This window comes from Macaca thibetana, chromosome 7 (genome assembly GCF_024542745.1).
Source record: "Macaca thibetana thibetana isolate TM-01 chromosome 7, ASM2454274v1, whole genome shotgun sequence".
NCBI lineage: Eukaryota > Metazoa > Chordata > Mammalia > Primates > Cercopithecidae > Macaca > Macaca thibetana.
Window position 1 is genome coordinate 137,084,020 of NC_065584.1, and position 18,272 is coordinate 137,102,291.

The following is an 18,272-nucleotide window of genomic DNA, read 5'->3' on the forward strand; positions in this document are numbered from 1 at the left end:
TTTTTTAAAGTAACCTTAACAATTATCAAACTAGTAAGTTCTGCCTTATCACATAGACTCTCTATACAACATAACCCTAAAACGTTATTACTATGAGGTATTTGGAGGAATTGGTAAAAGTTACGCACGGCCTGCCTGGTGGAGGGACAGGTGAAGTCAGGTGGGGGGAACTTGGGAGGGAACGAGGAGGAGGAGCTTTGGTTTATCAGCAAGAAATTGGGAAAAAAAAGTCATCCTTTGGTATCAAAGAAAGTTTCATTGCATGGTTGCACGGAAAAAGCACCACGGTGAATAATTATTCCTTTTTTTTTTTTTTTCATTAGTGGCCTTTCTAAGAGGCTGAGGTATTCAAAGAGTATAAGGTGAAAGAGGTCAACAGCGGTTTAACACTTTGGTTCAAGCAAGGCACTCGTCCTAGGAGTTTACAAAGTTTGCAACATGTTTGCCTAGAGATTTACAAGTAGAACTAGCAGTAATAAGAGTAGTATTTCCTAATGTTGTTGTTGTCATTATCGTATCATTATTAAGAATGAAGACAAGTTTACACACTGAGTGAAGAGTGAGGAAGGGTGGTGGGGGAAGGGAAGGGGTGGAGTTCCCTCTGCAGACTGAGACCGTGCATGAAAATATCTTTGGTATTCTTTGGTATCATCAATGTGATTAAAATCACCAATGGAAATTGAGTGAGGTAGCGTCTTTGGTTCACACTATAAATAGTAGATCTTTACACTTTTTTTTCTTTTTTTCTTTCTTTTTGTTTTTTTTTGTTTGTTTGTTTTTTGTTTTTTTTTTTTTTTACACGTGGAAGTAGCTATTTTTTTACCTTCTGCTTCTTTGTCCTTACTATTTAGGAAGTAGTTACCAAATGTACTGTAAAGCTAACCACACCACAGTAATAACCCAGAAGGCCAAACACGTCTCAAAACAGCCTCTGGTGTTTGAATGCACCCTAAACAACTAGATAGAAAAAGGAGAAGTGCTTTCTCTTTGTTTGCTAAATGCATAGTTTTCATCCTTTATGTACAAAGAAGGGAGGACCTTTCTTAGGGAAAATGCCTTTACAGCTCATGTGAAAATGTCCTAGGACTCTTTGGTATAGCAAAGTTTGCATTTAACCTGCAACTACGGTCATTCACCTGGGGTAGCAATGGGAGTGGAATGAATCCAAAAGTAGTGTAGTGCTTTTATATTTTCCTGGAAAAATAATTTCGCTTTTTTTTTGCGGGGGCACAGTGAGTGACATGTTCATTTAGAACTTCTGGATTTCCCACACATTTTCTTTGGTCTTTGGAGTCTATTCCACGTGCATCCGGGGACTGGAATACTCAATTCCTGACATCCAGAGCTCTTTTACCTGAACATTTATTGACGTCTGGGGTTTTGGGGTGTCCAGATGTCACACCTCCCTGCCCTCTACAGGAAAGCTTCCAGTGATGACAGGACCTGAATGACTTATGGCCAGAAACAGACTAACTTCCATTCTACCAAAAAAAAAAAAAAAAAAAAAAGGATTACTTTAAGTGCAGTTTTGGAATAAACACACATACAAATAAAACAGTAAGATAGATACCTTTTTCTGGTGAATTTTGCAAAAGAATTGAGAAATGATGGGTGAACAAATGGCACATGATTGGCTCTGTGGAATGTAGATTAAAAAACTCAAGCCAGAAATTAATGTTACACTCAATAGGAATGGAAGCATTGTGTTTTTTTTCTATATTCCAGTTCAGGAGCAAGTAAAGAATTGGTCATACATGATGTAATAAGTGTATTGCTTGTGAGAAGCTGAGTTTTGTCCATCATGATTTCTAAAAAGCAAACGATGTGAGTATGCTTAAACAGTCGAGTAAAAAAATTGCTTTTCAGGCTCTGATTTGTGCATCTGTTTATGAGAAAATATATCTCTAAGCCCTGAAATTGCATAATGGGTGCAAATTCAATGCTGGTATGAAAGTTATCTTTGGTGTTAGCAAACAGGATAACTGGTGAGTTTCTTAAAAAACCATTATGGTGGGATACTGAAAATGAAGCAATATTCTATGAGACTGTGCCTACACAGTACCAAAATAATTGGTCAAAAATGCAACATGGGCCAGGTGCAGTGGCTCATGCCTGTAATCCCAGCACTTTGGGAGGCCGAGGCGGATGGATTACCAGAGGTCAGGAGTTCAAGAGCAGCCTGGCCAACATGGTGAAACCCTGTCTCTACTAAAAATACAAAAACTAGCAGGGCGTGGTGGCGCCTGTAATTGCAACTGCTTGGGAGGCTGAGGCAGGAGAATCACTTGAACCCGGGAGGTAGAGTTTGCAGTGAGCTGAGATCATGCCACTGCACTCCAGCCTGGGTGACGGAGTGAAACTCTGTCTCAAAAAAAAAAAAAAAAAAAAAAAAAAAAAAAAAGGTAACATGCGTGTTGGATTGATTTTGGGGTTAACATATAGTAACAACAAATAAAAAACATGGTTGTCTGAATTCTGCTTTTCTTTTCTTGGAGTATTGAATTTGGTAAGATTGTGTGTAGACACAGCTTGAATTTCCCTGCATTTAGAATTATCACATTTTAGATAAACAAGGCTTTCCTCCCTCCTAAATTATAAATACATAATGTAGCTGTATCCCCGGTTCCCTCCATTCCTGGAGAGAGAGAAAATGTTAATCAGTTTTTTCCTTTTTGTTTACGTCATTGACAAGATTCTATTTTTTAGTAAATCTTGAAGGGTGGCCATTTAAACGGTCTCTTTCAATAGCTGAACTATAATTGTGCCATATTTAGAAGGGAAATTTTTAAGCTGGAATTATGGGTGAAAATTTTTAAAAAAGACAAAACATGTCAAGGCAAATGCAGTATTTCATCAAAAGAGAAGTATATGTTGGTTTCCTCTTCTCATTCGGCAGCAGACATGAAGGAGACACAGATAGATGGCTTGTTCGTTTTGCTTCACCTCTCTAGTTGCCTGCCTGTTACAGACCTAGACAAGGTGCTGAGATTTGATGCTAAGGAGTTATGTTTTGTGTCAAGATGGTTCAGTTTTATTCTTTGGCATTTTTAATGAATCTCAATAAAACAACTTATCATTAGGATAACATTTAATTTTATAGTTCTAAGTAGGGGTGGTAATTAACTAAGAGTATCCAATTCTTTACCTAATGGCATAATAGGCATCCACTTACATAAGTTACAGTCCAACTGAATTCAGAGAGAATTTTTCTGGGAATCTAGTGATTCGCTGGGGTACCACTAATACAACTTCTTTTTTTTTTTTTTTTTTGGCTTTGATTTCTACAGTTCTGGTTAAGTGATTTGGAAAAATAGAGATTTAAAATTTTGTATTCGTAAGCTCAGGTCTAGTTTTTAATCTGTCCCTGTTAGAGAGCAAAATCTATATTATAAAATTTCCAGCTTAATGCAGTAGCAAGAAAGAATGCAGAATGCTTTGGAGGCTATTCTTAGTTCAATAAATTGATTAATACCAATAGATCAAAAGTCTTGTCATCCACCAGAACACTGGCTTTTTCTATGCAGTTCCACCAATTTTACCATTTCTGCTGTTTTACTGATGTCCAAGTGATAAAATTTCTGGAATTGGCAATAAGTTAGTTTGATTACTTTTTAGGATACTTATAAGTACTGAATAGTTCATTTGAATAATAATTTTTTTTTTTTTTTTTATTTTATTTGTATTTGTAAAGTATTTAAAAGAGGTTTTTGGTGCCAAATGCATAAAGCAAATATAAGTCAATTCATCTAAGGATAGTTCTTCATTTAGTGACCTTTTATAAAAAGCATTACTTTGAACGAATTTTCTAATTTAGTTACTTTCCCTGTTAAACTTAGTTTTCTAGTGTAAAAATGGGGTCCTACTTTGGAAAGATCCTCAGGTTTTCTCAGCTAGGAACAGATTATGGAATCATGTCTATCTCTCTACTTTAGTGACATTTATGGATCCTGAAAAGGAGTGTGCCATCTGGATGTACACGTGTACTGCATCGACCTCTCTGCCATGATATTAATTGCTTCCCTGAAGCTACATTCTTTCTTGCCAGTTCTGAAAACTCATATTTCAAATGCTTCAAGAGTCATAAATAATAGTCATGATTCTATGTGGCATGTGTATTACAGCTAGATCAGTTCATACGTATAACTTTACATAGTATCTTGTGTAAAAATAGCTTTGGTTATTAAAATCATTGCAATAAAATACCTGCACTATAATATTAAGTGTGTTCTTTGGTACCTAGGTGATTTTTTAAATGGATGGACTCTTGTTTCATTTCTTAAAAAATATCTGAACATTCCTTAACAAACAAAGAGAATGCACTGGTTTAGGTGTCATTCAAATTTTCTTTGCTGGGTTTGAATCTGCATTTAGGTTGCGGGCCTGGCAGGTTCAAACGCTAGGCTAGACGAGCAAAATCACTAATCCAATGAACTCAGACAACCCCATACCATGTTGGTTGCACTCCTATAGCACAACCATTTCTGAAGACCAGCTCTGCCTAAGTCTCTAACCACTGGTGGTGGTGGTTGTGTGTGTGTGTGCGTGTGTATGTACGTGCACGCACACACACATGCACACACACCCACACACAGTACTGAGACATCATACACCTTCGTGGCATGGTAGAACAGATGAGAAAGTTCGATCTTAAAAGATGTCCGCTCAATGGCTCAAAATCACTATGCTCCAAACCACTAAACAGCCAAGCACAGCGAGGATGGTCATGGATTGAAGGTGTGAGATCCAGTGGTGTTTTCCTGCTCATCATTTGTCTTGCCAAGTCGCCGCCCCGCTGAAGTGTGTGTCTCCAAACAAAGTCAGAATGCAGGTGAGCTAAGTCTTTGGTTTCTTTGGACTATAAATAACACTTTTTTTTTCTTCAAATATTTCTAAGTATAAACCTGCTATCTTGAGGTCCTGGTCTTTTAAAAATTTTTTTTTAAATTTAAAGCTTTTCCACCGAGGTTTTAGTTTGTGGTTCTTCCTTCATGCTTTGGTACAAGTGCTTGATGAAGAAGATGAGTTGCCTGAATTGGAGCTGCCCTCGTCCTGCCACTTGTCCAGACTCCTCCTCCTTGCGTTCATGAAGAAGTTGCTGACAGTGCTCAACTCCAACCCCAGCTGCTGGGAAATGGTGATTTGCAATTCTTTGGATGGACGCTTATTTTCCTTGAATATTGCATGTAGAGTTCGACGCTGGACATCTGTGAAGACCAACCTGGGCTTTTTGGGTGTGTTGCCTCTATCCTTCCCATGTTCTTGTTCTTTCCTTTTACATGCTGTGAAGAAACACAGAAGATGTTAGAACAAATGATCTAGGGGAGAATCAATAGTAAGAAAGACAGAGCTCATAAAAATTTGTTAGCCATTCCTCATGGCCTGCTTTCTGTTTGCTGATCTCTGCTTTAAGCACCATGGGGGGCTGGGAGGAAAGTGTAATAAGAGAATGGAGAATTGGGATATAGGTGAAGTTCTGTGAGGCCTGGGCGTGGGTTGTGGCTTTGATGAGTATTTGCTCTTTGTCCTGGGTGAGTCAGTTAACTCCATCTGGGCCTCAGATTCCTCACCTGTAGAATGTAAGTTTTTGGCTAAATGAACTTATCACTTTGAACTTTTGTTTCTTTATCTGCAAAATGCATATAAGAATACCCACCTTGCCGTGTTGTGGTACGAAATAGTGTACGTAAAAGTTTATGCTAACTTTACAAATGCAATGCCTTGTCAGCAAGAAGCAGTTGTAGCCCTCAAAGGGTTTATAGTCTGCTGCCCGTAGAATATTAAGAGCCTAATCAGAGTCTGAAAACATAGTAGAAAGGAATTGCATTTGTTTCCCTTCTGATCTTTTTTATTTTCCAGGAAAATCTGTATATAAGAAAGTTCAGTATATAGTTTTTTATCGTGGCCATCAGTCTTCTACCGATTTTCTAGTGGAACCGGGAACTGTGGAGGTGTGAACCGCTCTTCCTCGACATTGAGACTAAACCTGCCAAGTTAGCCATGTTCATCTCTGGGTTCTCTCTGTGCCTCCTTTTTGCAAGCCATGCTCTTGGAGTCCCCCTCATCCCTTACCTGATCTCCCACTGAGGGGCCCATTCCCTACCCATGCATGTTTGGTCCTGTATTACCAAGATGCTTTTTGGCTGCTAGAGCTATTCTAACATATCATCCCAATGCAGCCCTCAGGCCCCAGGGTTTGGCGCCAGATCAGGGTCTCTCCTGATTTTAGATGCCATAATTCTCTTTCCATCCTAATGCGGCTCACTAGTTTCCACCTGCTAAAGGACTCTCAGGGCTGCACTGGTAACAATGCACACCGCCCCTCCACCCAGTCTCCACCATCAATCAATCCCCACAACCATCCACAAATAACCACATAACCCAGGTGCTCTGATATGTGTATGCAGCCTTAAGACAAGGCTCCTATGCCCTCACTGCAATCAGATTGCTGCCTCCTAGCCCCGTATGTAGGTGTTCTAGAGCTGCCACTGCCACCTTTATATCTGGCTGATTGTATCTCTCATCCCCACCATAGTGGAAGATGGATGGGGCATGCTTCGTGGTGGAGGGAGGGATTGCCACTCTTCCATATCGCATCCCTCCCATTGCTGTCCTGCCTGTTGCTGCCCTCTGTTTCACCACATGCATCTGTGTATTCCAGGTTCTCAATTCCTTACCTGATGGTTCACCAGCTCTGGCTAGATTCAGCCTCTGTGCTCTCCTCAGCCTCCCCCTCCCTTTCATTCCCAGCTGGGTAGATCCTGGACTTCAGAGTTCCTGTAAAACTTTAGGTGCCCATTGGTAGAAATTAGCTCAGCAACAGATCAGCTGCAGAGCTCATAGGTGAAGGCTGGAGAGGGCTCAAGGCTTTACAGTCCAATCCAGAGGGCTCCAATTTTTTAAAACAATGTGCTACTTAGTCAAAAAAAAGTTCTGAGTATATATTCCCTTATATTATTTATTTATAAATCATATACATGTGTTAGTAGACTACTGTATTGTGCACATTATAAAACACACACAATACAAAAACATTTTTTTTTTTGAGACAGGATCTCACCCTGTTGCCCGGGCTGGAGTGCAGCGGTGCAATCTCAGTGCACTGCAACCTCTGCCTCCCTGGGCTCAAGCGATCCTCTCACCTCAGCCTCTGGAGTAGATGGCACTACAGGTGCATGCTGCCACACCCGGCTATTTTTTTTTGTATTTTTTATAGAGATGGGGTTTCACCATGTTGCCCAGGCTGGTCTTGAGCTCCTGGGCTCAAGCAATCTGCCCACCTGGGCCTCCCATTAGAGGTGTGAGCCACTGCCCACAGCCCACAATATTAAAATTTTTAAAGGGATAAAATAAAAATAGACATGAAATGCTCTTCTAGAGATGCATCTGCTTGCCCAGGCGCTGCAGTGTATTCACCCCACTTACGGGGCCACTGATCCAACTATTAGTAAATATAGGAGTGAGAATTTCAGAATGAACATGAAGGGAGGGCTCAGTCATGAAAGAGAGATTTGTAGGCAAGGCAGGCCTTATGGCCTTTTGTAACATGTCCTGTAGGTCACTTGCTATGCTTCTTGCCCACCATGGGGGGCGGCATCAACCTAATGGGCAGGGTTATTAAACGCCCAACTCCCTCAGAGCCTCGCGTTATATACATCCTGAGCCAGGTGAGTCTCCAAATAGAGTTCCTCCTCACAGGGGCCTACAGCCCTCACTGGGCACCCAGATTAAGTCCCAGAAAAAAATGACTAAAGTCAACTCCAGTTAGTTTGAGTCAGCCCCTGTAGACACAGCCTCATACAATACTGATGCCGATGGCTGATTCATTGACTTAAAAATGAATACAAGGCCAGGCGCGGTGGCTCACGCCTGTAATCCCAGCACTTTGGGAGGCCGAGGCGGGCGGATCACTAGGTCAGGAGATCAAGACTATCCTGGCTAACATGGTGAAACTCTGTCTCTACTAAAAATACAGAAAATTAGCCGGGCACGGTGGCGGGTGCCTGTAGTGCCAGTTACTCGGGAGGTTGAGGCAGGAGAATGGTGTGAATCCGGGAGGTGGAGCTTGCAGTGAGCTGAGATCATGCCACTGCACTCCAGCCTGGGCGACAGAGCGAGACTCCATCTGAAAAAAAAAAAAATAAATAAATAAAAATAAAATAAATAAATAAATAAATAAAAAGACTACAATGCAGGTTTTGCTCTTAAGGATGCCAGATTTAAGCAAATAACTGCATATAAGCAATTAACTACAAGAGTGTAAAAAGAGTGTATAGAGTCTACTGCTTGAAGATATTCAGGAAGGCATTATAGAGAAGGTGCTTCAGATGGGCCCTAAAGGATAAATGGAGGCTTGCCAGTGAGAGGAGTGGGAAGAGTGGGAAAGCTCGTTCCCTGCAGAGGGAGCAGCACTGTGAAGGATTGATAAGTATTAGTAGATTGGTATTTGTGAGGCAAGAGGGCTCACACAAGAAGGAAAGGCTGTGGGAGATGGCTTCGTGCTTAGACAGAGATCAGATGTGAATCATCTCGTAAGTAAGGAGGAGGTATGGAGAGGTATGAGTAAGGGTGTAGTGTGATTACATTTGGGCTTAGAAAAACCCCTCTGGTGGCATTGTGGAGGGAGAACTGGAAAGCAGCAAGATTAGGAACAAGAATGCTACAGTCGGTGCTATCGTCTACCACCCAGATCCCCCTTCAGGACTGAGGCACTCGTTCTTCCAGCTGCTGGAAGGGTTGGTGACAGGTGGCTCTCAGGTGAGGTCCATTCTTGGAATCGCCCTTGGCCAAAGGTTACGCCACCCTGGGGTGGGGTGGGGGTTTGCCCATATCTAGTGGAGGTGGGTGGGGGGGTGTAGGAGATACGGTTATGGAAGGTGGTGGTCTAGGAGAGTGGAAATAAGTTGGTTTAAGGACCTTCAACCCAACCCCTTGCATCAAGTGAGACAACTCTAAAGAGTCATCTGGTTCAAGAGCACTCCATATAATTGGTTGAGGGTATTTTTGCACCTACATTGCTGTTCAACTCCTCCTTCTGCCCCATCTTACTTCCTTCACCACCCCCAGGGGAGTTATTCTCCTTAACTTGCTCCAAAAACCTTTCTGCTTGTGCATCTCAGAAACTCAGAGTCTGTTTTGCAGAGAAACAGACCTAAAATAGAAGTCAGAAAACCACCGTAGGGCCAGGCACAGTTGCTCATGCCTGTAATCCCAGCACTTTGGGAGGCCGAGGCAGGCAGATTACTTGAGGTCAGGAGTTCAAGACCAACCTGGCCAACACGGTGAAACCCTGTCTCTACTAAAAATACAAAAATTAGCAGGGCGTGGTCGTGGGCGCCTGTAATCCCAGCTACTCGGGAGGCTGAGGCAGGACAATTGCTTGAACCTGGGAGGCGGAGGTTGCAGTCAGCTGATATCGCACCACTGCACCCCAGCCTGGGTGATAGAGCGAGACTCCATCTCCAAAAAAGAAAAGAAAACCACTGTAATGAGGACCCATAATTAGACAATGGCAGTTGAGAATGGAGAAGAACTTCTTGGGAGGTCAAATCAAGAAGACTTACTGAGTACTTGGCTAAGAAGGTGTAGTCTGGAACACCTGCCGGGTTTCTGGTTGGATGATAGCAATGGGGCCATTAGGAAATACAGAGGGAGAGTGAGTTTTATGAGGGTAGTAACCACTTCTGTATGGAACAAATTGCATTGGATGTGTTTGCTGGACATTCTGTTAAAGATCTCCAATAGGTGGTTGTCCAGCAGACAGCAGGATGTATGGGATCTGGAGTTCAGGGAAGAGGTCTGGGCTAGAAATATAGACTTGGAAGTCATTAGGTCTCTAGATGGTAAATTACACAGAACACACACCCACGGGAAAGTAAATAACAGAGCACTGGGTGCAGACTTGACTTATTTATCATTCAAAAGGCAGAGCTAAGGGAAATCAGAAAGAGATATTCATCTTCCATCTAGCCAGATTGTATGTTTGAATGACTTCAGTCTGGTCCTTGGCATTTGGCAGAACTGTCTGCTGAAGCTACCCCTGAGCCAGCATTTCCCAAATGGCATTAGAAGAATGATACTCTCTCAAACACGGGTTCCTTGAAAAGATGGTTTGCAGATCAAGGACATTTTTAAAAAATCTATTATATATTGCCTCTTCCTCAAGATTCATAATATATGTAAGCACACCTAATTCTGTTTCTCAAATTTGTTTGACCCCAGAACCCTTTTTGGTGGAGACTGTCGATTAATGTCTTATACAATATTAATGTTGGGGAAATGCAGTTTGGAAGTTCCTGCCCCGGGACCTCAAGTACCGTAGACGTTACAATACCAGAACCTGGGGAGTGAGGTTCTCTTGGAGCAGGGACCCTGGCTGACTCACTCTGTATCTCCAGGACACCCTGGCCTAGGGCCTGGTTGTAAGGGCAGATCAGTATCCATGTGGGTATGGGACAGAGGTATGTCTGCGAATAAGTGGATGTGATTAGATCTGGAGGAAATGCTGCCAAAGTTGGAGGTGCCGAAAAAGAAAGCAGAGATATCAGTAAAATGGAGAGTAGACTAAAGCTTATTGAGAGTCACTGAATGACCAGAGGAGGCTAGGAGGAGCAACCTATAGAAACAAGTCATACTTCTAGAAGCTTTCACCAGACCATAGCTGTGAGAGCTGAAATTTCCACGGAGTTGATTTCAGAGTAGAGATTACCCATCGTAATTCCTACCTTACCATCGTAAGGTAGGAAACTCCCAATTGGAGGTTATGAGAGTCCATGTGACTGTATATATATATATATATATATACACTCTCTCTCTCTCTCTATATATATATATATATATAGAGAGAGAGAGAGAGAGAGAGAAGGAGTATGACAAGAAGTAGTGCTGCTTGGGGAACAGCAACACACATGTTTTATGTGAATATAATATTTTTTATGTAGGGGTACGGTTTCCATTAAAAATAGAGAAATACTTGTCAGTGAACTGGATTAAGTGGAAGGAGATGGCCATTGTTGGTGAAAGATAGTACTGATGATGAAGACCCGTTATGAGTCACCTCCATGGGGGTGGGCAAGCAGACAGATCTATAGGATGCACTGGCAAAGGGCAGCAGGGGCTCGTATCAGACTTTGATGTTTATGGGTAAGGTCACCGGAAGTGAGTACTATGGAGGAGGTAGAAGTAGGCCTGAAAGATGGTAAAAGTCAGAGCATGACTTTGTGTGCCACAGGATTGGCAAACCTGTGCTGGTCTGTGAACCATTACTGACCTGCAACAAGGTCAGTATAAAAAATTGAGAATAAGCAATTAGAAATGTTTATGGCAGTTTGACATTGCTGCAACATTCAAATGTGTGATTATTTTTCTAGTAATATATTTTTTATTGTATTATCAAAATTATTCATCCAGGGACAGATGGAAGTTAGAAACAAAGCAACAAACTAGTCCTTCACTACCTAGAGTTTAAGAAGCCCTGTCTTAGAACACACTTTATAAAACATAGTATATAGTAACATCTTAGGATCAGTTGTCACTCAAGCATTTGTATACCAACTTATATCCATTTTCCTGACTTAACGATACAAAGGACTTTACAACATATGAAGTGCTGATTGAATTATGCAAAAGTCTGTGAAGAATTTGTCTGGGAATATGTGGGCACAGACATTTTGGCCTGGGAGGCATTAATAAAGCCAGATGAACTTATGATACAACTTCTTAAATGAGCCTGGACTCAGAAGATGCAAGCTCTGGCCCAGCTCCGTGGATATGCACCTGCAAATACTACCAACTTTATGAATTTGGGGATTATGTTTCCAACACAGGAAATTTGGGGGACACATTCAAACCATAAAAGATATTATCTTACTAATTCCTAGTACCATTTTGTGAGGTGAGAGAAGCCATCATATTCCATTTTGCAGCTGGGGACACTAAGCTCAAAGAAGGTGAGGGACTTGGTCAAGATCACACAACTATCAATGGCCACAGAGCTGGGCTTGAGCTGTGTGCCGGCAGCTTATCCACTCATATGTGGCTTGCTCTCTGTGAGTCCTTGGACTCTAGCCAAGTATTTTCTCCCTTGAAATAGCTGCCCTAGAGTATGTTGTCCTAACATCATCGCAGGGAAAGTGGGCTAGAAAGCAGTAAAGGGGAAGGGCTGAGATGTCCAGAACACCATGAAACTGCCTTGACATCTAAAGACAACTTGGCATTTTCATAAGGGCCTGCTGGAGATGCAGCATCTTCACCCTAAAGGCTGATGTAGATGCTGAAAACTGCAACCCCTCAGCAGCCTGCAGGGCCAACTGTTCTTGCACAGGTAAGCCTGTGATGTCTGAGTCACGCGAGGGGGGTCTGGCCTGGATTTAGAAGAGAAACGTCCAGGCGGCCCTCAGCCCCTTTGCTGCTCCAGTGCCTCTGGGTCAGATGGTGGTGTGCTGGTGAGGCAAGACACGTCTTGAAGTTCTCAAGAGCCAGCCCAGGGCTGCTACCCAGATTCCTGATGGGCTTGGCCATGACATCCCTGCCAACCCTGCTCAGGAGAGCTTGGGGCTTCAGGGGTAGGGAACAAAAATATCAAAAAGCATGTGGGCCAGAATGTGAAAATTCATAGGGATAGAAAGCAGTCTGGTGGTTGCTTATGGCTGAAGGGGTGGTGGTGGGAAATGGGAGTGACTAATAGGTAAGGTGTTTCTTTTTTGGGGGCTGATGAAAATGTTCTAAAATTGACTGTGGTTGAAAAGTTCTGTGACTGACTGGATAATTTTAAATGGGTGAATTCTATGGTATGTGAATTACATCTCTATTAAGTTGTAAGAGCAGCGACAGCCAGGCATGCACACGGGGTGAGCCCTCTGCTCTCACCCCTACCTGCCACTGAGAGAGACCGTTTTCTGGGCTGTGGCAAAGGACAAGAGGTAGTTCATGTGCATTCAGCCCCGAAGACCCTCTCTTGTCAGCTGAAGCTGTTTTTCAAAGTAAACTCTTAGAGACAATATATGTGGACAAGTGAGAACACAAATAAACAGATTTCAGTAAAATGCAATGGGGGTGGGGAGAGACACATGAAGGGGGAGCTATGCAAGTAAACGTGGCAGGACTGTTCCTGAGCCTGTATTCCAGGCCAGTACCTACACTGTGGAGATTAAAGAGCCATTGGATTGACTGAGACAGTCAGGATTAGAGCTCAGACTCCAGGAGTCCTAGGTCAGAATGTTATCTGCCTTGCCTTGAGTGATCTTACTGTGCTGTGTATGTTTTTATAAGCTGCATCCCCAGTTGTTTGGGGGATAAAGGAGCTCTTAAGTGGCAAATTCAGAGGGCACAGCCCAATGTGCCATTCGCAAAGCAACACCAGTGAGCTCTAACTGATATGGCCAAGGACAGTCTTTGCATGGGAAGCAAAGTCCCGCCCAGACTGTCTGGAAACTGACGGCCAGCAGAGGGAAGCGGAGCCCAAACAACCTGCTGGACATGAGCTGTGTTTGCTGTCTCTGTGGGTAGCCAGAGCAACTATGGAAACTCTTCCGGCCACACACATGGAAGGTCTAACAAGAACATGCAAAGAGTAGACATTCCCAGTGGGGAATAATCACCGTAACTCACCCTTGTGTCTTGCTTTACAGGGGTTAAAACACCTCCATAAAACCTTACCATGTGATCCCCACGAAACTCAGGTTAGGTAGAAATGGGTATTCTTTCTTGTTTTTGTAGGTGAAACCCTGTCAGAGAGGTTAGGCAAGTTGCCTGTGGGCTGGTTAGCAGGGGACTTGGGCCTCCAGCTTCACTGGACCCTGGAAGCAGAGGGCAGCAACAGTGAACACATCATGGAAACTTTCCCCAGGATGGTGAAACGGGGGCGGAAGCTGAAGCAGCGGGTGAAGTGGAGCTCAGAGGACTCACACCCAAAGAGCAGCAGCAGTTGGTCAGCCAAGCAGTTGTCAGTTGTCAGCCAGACCTGTCTTGCTGTGGCTGAAAGGACTGCAGTTTGGCCTTCCAGGAAAGTGGGCTGGATGGAAGTTGAGACAAAGGGAGTTCTGGTAGCATAGCAGACAGCACACCCATGCTGGCCTGGGAGAGGGGCTGGCGTAGCCTCATGTCAGGAAGGGTGCAGGGGAGCATGGGACGGCTGTTTCCTTGTGTGTATCAGCTTTGAGAAGAAGCTGAAGGAAGCAGCTCAGCCAGTGGAAAAGGAAAGAGCGGGAGCAGAGGGCCTTGGCAAAAGCCAGGCCAGGGAAGTCACTGCAGCCTCTCCCCGCCCCTGGTCTGCTTCCCTAGCGGAGGTGTCCAGGACAGAATCCTGTCATCCCATAGTCTGCTGCCTGGAGTCCTTCCTGAGCCAGTGAATCAAATGTGGTGATGGACCTGTCTTCTCCAGGTGAAGCTCCACAGCTGCATCCCAGGAGAGATGGGAACCCTGGACAAGGTTGCCTGGGCCTAGGAGGGGTGGACAGCATCTCCTGAGCTAAGCCCCATTCATGAATCACCTTACCAGACCTCACAATAAGGGCACGAGGGAGATACTGTTATTCTCGCTAGTCGATGAATGAGCAGCCTGAAGCTCGGCGAGGTTAAGGGACTGGCCCACATCACCCCAACAGCAAAATGGTACAGCTGGGATTTCAGCCAGCGCAGGCCCCCCATGACAGCACTGGAGGACATCGGGAAGTGTGGCCCCGCTCCTCCTCAGGCACAGACTGCGGGGAAACAGAACCATACCAGCTTTCGCTTTCTCTGACCCTGCCAACAGCTATTTTGGTGTGACTCTAGACTATCTCAGTTCTTCTCTCCACAAACATTGTCTTCCATCCCTTGTTCTGTTTTCCCTGTGATAGAGGCTAAACCTGAATTAGAATAGTAGCTGAGAATTCTCGTCGAAAGAATGCATTTAGTACCCAATGACACTGGCATCGTCCTCTTGCTGGCCATTCACGCTCACGTGCACACATTTTCCTGAGCACAGGCTCATCAGTTTTCATACTCACAGGAAGAGACACCCATCAACCTGACCCTTCCCTCCATGAAGCTCTCCCCCTGCACTGCAGCTTCAAAGGAACTGGAGGGGAGTGAGAAGCTGCAGCCTTGCACCTGCTAGTTTGGTCTGTAGCAAAGGGCAATATGGCTCTTTTCTGCAAGTTTGGCTCAAGAATTTTGATTTCTATCCGTATATTGAAGGGATATCTGCACTGCCATGTTTATTGCAGCACTATTCACAATAGGCAAGATGTGGCATCAATCTAAGTGTCCATCAACAGGTGAATGGATAAAGAAAATGTGGTACATATACATATATACATATTATTCAGCCATAAAAAGGATGAAATCTTGTCATTTGCAGCAACACGGATGGAACTGGAGGGTATTACGTTCAGTGAAATAAGCCAGGCACAGAAAGGTAAATATTGCATGTTCTCACTCACAGGTAGGAGCTACAAAAAAAAAACTGAACTCATGGAGATGGAGAGTAGAATGATGGTTACCAGAGGCTGGGAAGGGTAGTGGGGAGTGGGGGATAAAGAGGGGATGCTTAATGGGTACAAAAATACAGTTATATAGAATGCATAAGATCTAGTGTTAGGTGGCGCTATAGGGCAACTACAGTTAATTATAATTTATTGTATATTTCAAAACCGCTAAAAGAGTTGAATTGGAATGTTCCGAACATGAAAAAATGATAAATGCTTGAAGTGATGGATACCCTAGTTACCCTGATTTTATCATTACAGATTGTATGCTTGTATCAAAATATCACATGTACCCCATAAATATATACAACTATTATGCATCCATAACTAAAAATTAAAACTAAAGAAGGATTTTTCTAAATTCTTTAAGAATTCTAAATTCCTAAACTTCTGGTAATGGCTGATCAGTTGGAGTTTTATTACATCAGTACCCCTCACTTAAAAAAGACTCTCAATAGTTTGCCTCCAATAATAGGAAATCTGTGATATGGATGCTCTAGTTATAATGGTGATTCCACAAAACAGTCAAAACGAAAAGCATACCTGATGAATTACCTGCTTATTTTTACCTCATCTATGCCTATTGTGAATTGTAAGTCTTAGCTTATCGACCTCGTTTTTCTAATTAATAGATGTATATGTTACTTTATAGTATTTACAGTAATTGAGAGTTATAAAACAGAATTTCTTTTAAAAACCTACAATCTTGAGTTTTCACTAAGTCATCAGACATTTTCTCTAATTAATTTCCAATGAGTGAAGTTTTCCTAGTTTGATTTTCTGGAAAGTTGTCCGTAGAATCAAACTGTAAATGCTATTCTTCCCATGACACGCATTTTGTACAATTAGTTTCACAGGGGTCTCCCAAAAGCCCAAGATGAAAGCCCTTGGCGGCTGATCTCCCATGACATTCAAGGACCTTGACACTCTGGCCTCAACCACGTTTCCCATGTCACCTCCTACTACTGCCCACTCAATATCAATCACTCCTGCCACACTGCTCAGAAGTCATTCCTAGGTACGAACCTCCACACACCCACTGCTTTGCCCAAGATGTTTCCTGCATCCAGAATGTCCTTCCTTTTCTCTTTTCCATACAAAAACTCCCTATGCAATGAAGGCCAACCTCGAGCATCTTCTTTTCTGCTAAGCCTTCTCCATCCCCTCTCCCTTCTACGGAGAGTTGTTGTCTTTTGTGCCCACAGAGCACCTTCCCCACAATATAATCAGTTACCTACCCATCTCTCTCACACAGTCCGTAACACTAGACCATGGATTATTTCCTCGGCATACTCAGCACTCTTGTTGGAAAAAAAAGTTGGATATGGCTCCATAGAAAATAGACATGCAAAAGACACAAGTCTTTTAAGTTTTGAAAATGTGTACATAGAATGAAGTTCCATGAGACAGCCTTAATACCTTTACTGGATAGTGATTTTTGCAGTAGTTTAATGGCACCATGGGGATATTTCTGAAATGTTATATCAGAAATATATGGGGATATATATGGGGAATATATGGTGATATATCTGAAATGTCACTGACTGGGGAGTCAGTGAAGGTTGGCTGAGTCCTTGGTATTGCCACCACTCCTATGACTGGGTCTGAAGGGAGCTCAGGGACAGGTAAGGAGCAGGCTGGAGCAACAGAGCTGGAGGAGCAGAAGGCGCAGAGGAAATTCATTTGGAGTGGGACATTGAAATTAGTTGGGAGTAAGTAATCAGCCCCCCCTTTCCCAAGGTTAGGTGCTCAGGTGGGGCCACTGAGTACCAGAGGGCAGAGGTGTACTGTCTGTGTCCGTTTTTGCTAAGTCTGGGTGGTGACTGGTCCATATCTGCCTTAAATAGAGAGGAGATAAGGATCAGATTTATGGATAATGTCAGCAAATATCCAGAGAGTCTGTGTGGTAGAAACCTTAACAATAAATTCATGAGATGACCCCAGCAGAATAGTCTTGAAGAAGTTCAAATTCAAGGGATGAAAGACTCAAAGAATGTTTTGTAAATAAGGTGAAATGCTATCTCATTTTGTTTCTTTTTCTTCTGGCAACTGCCAAGCCATTGGGCTTTTTGAGTAGGACCTCTGGCTATTATAGAGCCCTGGATCCATGGGTTAGGACATCATTTCTTTCTCCTGGGCTTCAGGGCTGGCCTGCATTCTGCAATGGGAGAGACTGGAAGGACCCTCAGAAGTTTTTAGTCTTCTCTGTAAATGGGAACCACTGAGAAACTTTAAAAGCACTTGTGCCTGGGATCCTTCTCCAGAGATACTGATTTATTCAGTCTCGCAGAGGCCTAAGCCTGGGATTTTTGAAAGCTCCCTAGGTGATTCTAATACTTAGCCAAGGCTGAGAACCACTCCTCTAAATCAGTCTTCTCCAACTTAAATCACCTGGACATCTTGTTAAGAGGAAGATTGTGATTCGGCAGGCCAGGGTAGGCCCTGAGATTCTGACCATCTAACAAGCTCCCAGATGATGTCTAGCTGCTGGTCCAGGACCGCACTCTGAGTAACAAGGGCTGAGAGTCCCGACCGTGAACTCCATTAAAGGTGTGGCCCAAATATATCACCATCGCCTGCGAGCACAAAGGGGTGGCTTGTTCACAATGCACATTTTGGAACCTCATCCTATACCTACTGTCTCTGAGAGTGAGGTTCGCAAGCAGATATTTTGTTTTCTAATTAATTTTTTTAACGTGGAAAAAAATGAACTTTAATATGGCTTAAAAATACCACAAACCAAATCCAAAGACAAAAATTGAGAAGCAGTTGTAAAATACACAATAATTTCTTTATACAAATCACTCA

General features: G+C 43.1%; 2 protein-coding genes across 7 annotated transcripts in view; both read right to left on the minus strand.

Moving 5' to 3' along the window:
• ARPP19 (cAMP regulated phosphoprotein 19) overlaps nt 1–18,272 on the minus strand; it is a 974,666-nt gene that overhangs the window by 202,999 nt on the left and 753,395 nt on the right. The gene's annotated exons all lie outside the window — the stretch shown is intronic.
• Nucleotides 496–18,272, minus strand: part of ONECUT1 (one cut homeobox 1) — a 38,749-nt gene continuing 20,972 nt past the window's right edge. Inside the window, exon 2 of the mRNA XM_050797940.1 lies at nt 496–5,279. Within this exon, the coding sequence (XP_050653897.1) occupies nt 4,987–5,279 (293 nt within the window). The 3' untranslated portion in view covers nt 496–4,986. The remainder of the gene's footprint in view (nt 5,280–18,272) is intronic.